The sequence below is a fragment of the Odontomachus brunneus genome, unplaced genomic scaffold, assembly GCF_010583005.1.
Source record: "Odontomachus brunneus isolate Ranch 3 - 2012 unplaced genomic scaffold, Obru_v1 Obru_scaffold_713, whole genome shotgun sequence".
Lineage (NCBI taxonomy): Eukaryota > Metazoa > Arthropoda > Insecta > Hymenoptera > Formicidae > Odontomachus > Odontomachus brunneus.
In genome coordinates this window covers 1-2,394 of record NW_022640163.1, presented here as the reverse complement: position 1 = coordinate 2,394, position 2,394 = coordinate 1, and the positions used below count along the sequence as shown (strand labels likewise).

The 2,394-nt window shown below is 29.1% G+C and overlaps 1 protein-coding gene across 1 annotated transcript; it reads left to right on the top strand.

The window, feature by feature from the left end:
- The first annotated feature begins 182 nt into the window (after positions 1-182).
- LOC116853760 (programmed cell death protein 2-like) lies at positions 183-1,749 on the top strand. The gene is made up of 4 exons (XM_032834953.1): positions 183-703; positions 806-1,226; positions 1,300-1,402; positions 1,562-1,749. Exons 1-4 carry the CDS (start codon positions 325-327, stop codon positions 1,709-1,711), a joined length of 1,053 nt encoding a protein of 350 aa, XP_032690844.1. The 5' UTR covers positions 183-324; the 3' UTR covers positions 1,712-1,749.
- Positions 1,750-2,394: the final 645 nt, after the last annotated feature.

The following is a 2,394-nucleotide window of genomic DNA, read 5'->3' as shown; positions in this document are numbered from 1 at the left end:
TCCGACGTACGACGTCCGATATCCAATAGGAGAACAGCTTTCTAATATAGAATCTCTCCATTGGAAAGCTGTTCTCCTATTGGATATCGGACGTCGTACGTTGACATCGAACGCGGTGTGAATCCTGCATAAGGCGTTTTTTCGTTTTGTGGCCACGATACCGTTTGGTTAGTTGATTGGTTTGGTCCACTTAACGCTCGCAACGCCTCGAGCAACAAAGATAGAATCAGACAGAATGACGTTACGAGCGTTAAGTGGACCAAACTAACCAACCAAACGCTACCGTGCTTACGAAACGAAAAAACGCCTTAATTGTGATTGTTTATGTCGAGCAGTTTAACTATGGTCGATTTGGGATTTGCATTGAAATGTAGTGAACAGTGGAGATTAGAGAGCCGTTTTTTTCCTAGTAAAATAGGTGGTAAACCAGCATGGCTCGATTTAAAAAACATTCCTGGCAAAAGTGAGCTGGAGTGTGAGTATTGCGGTAATCCCTGTATATTTTTATGTCAAATCTATGCACCATACGACGATCCTGATACGTTTCACAGAACTATATATATTTTTATATGTAAGAACGTGGAGTGCTGCAAATTTAACCAGAATGGAAACCTAAAAGTTTTCCGTTCACAATTGAATAAACACAATGTTTTTTATTCACCAAACCCACCTATCGAAAAGGAAGACTGGGAAACGAGTGTCGGTACGATCGTAAAATTATAAATTATTTCTCTTCTCTCCCCACACTTCAACTATTGCATGTATATCTGTAATATAATGTATGTTATTTGTTTATTTTTTTAAGATGTATCAAAATGGACAAAGACTTGCCATATTTGTGGTATTTTAGCACCATTTCACTGTTCCAAATGTAAAGTTGTCAATTATTGCTTTCGTACACATCAAATACACGATTGGAAAAATGGGCATAAAAAAAAATGTGGTACCAAAGCAGATAGTGTAAATGAGAGATTGTGTGAGAACAATGATATTTTGTTTTCTGAGTATGAGATTACAATTGACACCGAAGAACTTGATATGGAAGATATTGAATGTGAACAGAAAGAACTTGAAAAATATAATGCAATGATAAGAGATGGTACAGCTGGCACTCTTCAGAATGAAGATATGGATGATGATTTATTGCAGATGGCTCTAGATGAAAAGGATGAAATATTTACAGAATTCCACACAAAAGTTCAGGAGCATCCAAATCAAATTCTAAGGTAATTTTCATGATGGAATTAAACAATTTTATAAATATGTTAATGATAGCAATTCATTGATATTTATTGGCAGGTATAACAGAGGAGGAGAAGTTCTATATATCTCACCACATAATCAAGTAACAAATATTCCAAAATGTCCAGAATGCAATGGCAACAGGCAATTTGAATTTCAAGTATGTAGAATTTATTTTTGTATAATAAAGTACAAGAATTTGAATTAGTTCAAAAATTGTATGTTTCATAAGATGCTTAGAGACTTTTTTTGTATATGTAAGTATAAATGTATTAGTACATAATTTAACAAAGAATATTTTGTATGTCGTATTTTGTAGATAATGCCACAGCTACTACATTATCTTGGCTCAACAGACTTTAAATGTCTTGATTGGGGAATATTAGCTGTCTTTACATGTGAACAATCTTGCAAGCCTAACAACAAATATATAAAAGAATATATATGGAAACAAGATATTGTACAATAAAGAAAAAAATCAGAAATAAAGCAGAAGACATAAATGTATTTACTGTTACTTTTTAATATATTTAATTAAGAAATAATTTGTTGTTGAAATAAAGTATGACAATATAAAAAGAAATAAAAGAAATAATGATTAATAAACGGACGATTATAAAAGAAAATAGAAAAGTAATTTAAGGAACAATTTATATTTTGCTTGTATATCTTGTCTATATAAAAAATACAATAAAAAATATATTCAAAAATATATTTTTATATTCTATAATATTATTTCTTTGGTATCAGAATAATTTTATCTAAGAGTCATATTATGTTCAATCAATGATAACATGAAATTGTTGTAAGTCGACAATGAAAATTTTTGTCTTATAGAACACTACTATATACTATAGTAACTATATATATACTATATTTAATTACATAATGCCATATTTAATTTCTAAAATAAAGGAAAATATAATTTTTATAAAAGGTTCATAATTTTTAAAATGGAAATATAAACAATATGTGTTATCTCCAAGATGAGATCTTTACAATGAACCTTATTTTATAAGATAATAATCAATGAAAAGTCAATATATAAATATAATATTAAAATTCTAATGTATAATTTGTTAAAACTACGAATTTCAAAATTTTATATATATATATATATATATATATATATGTATGTATATATATATATAT

What these genes read in the sequence shown, in the direction of transcription:
- LOC116853760 (XM_032834953.1), top strand. Translation starts at nt 325, where the DNA reads ATGTCGAGCAGTTTAACTATGGTCGATTTGGGATTTGCATTGAAATGT. An exon ending in AGACTGGGAAACGAGTGTCG is followed by an intron (nt 704 to 805) that starts GTACGATCGTAA and finishes TATTTTTTTAAG; the next exon opens with ATGTATCAAAATGGACAAAG. An exon ending in ACAGGCAATTTGAATTTCAA is followed by an intron (nt 1,403 to 1,561) that starts GTATGTAGAATT and finishes CGTATTTTGTAG; the next exon opens with ATAATGCCACAGCTACTACA.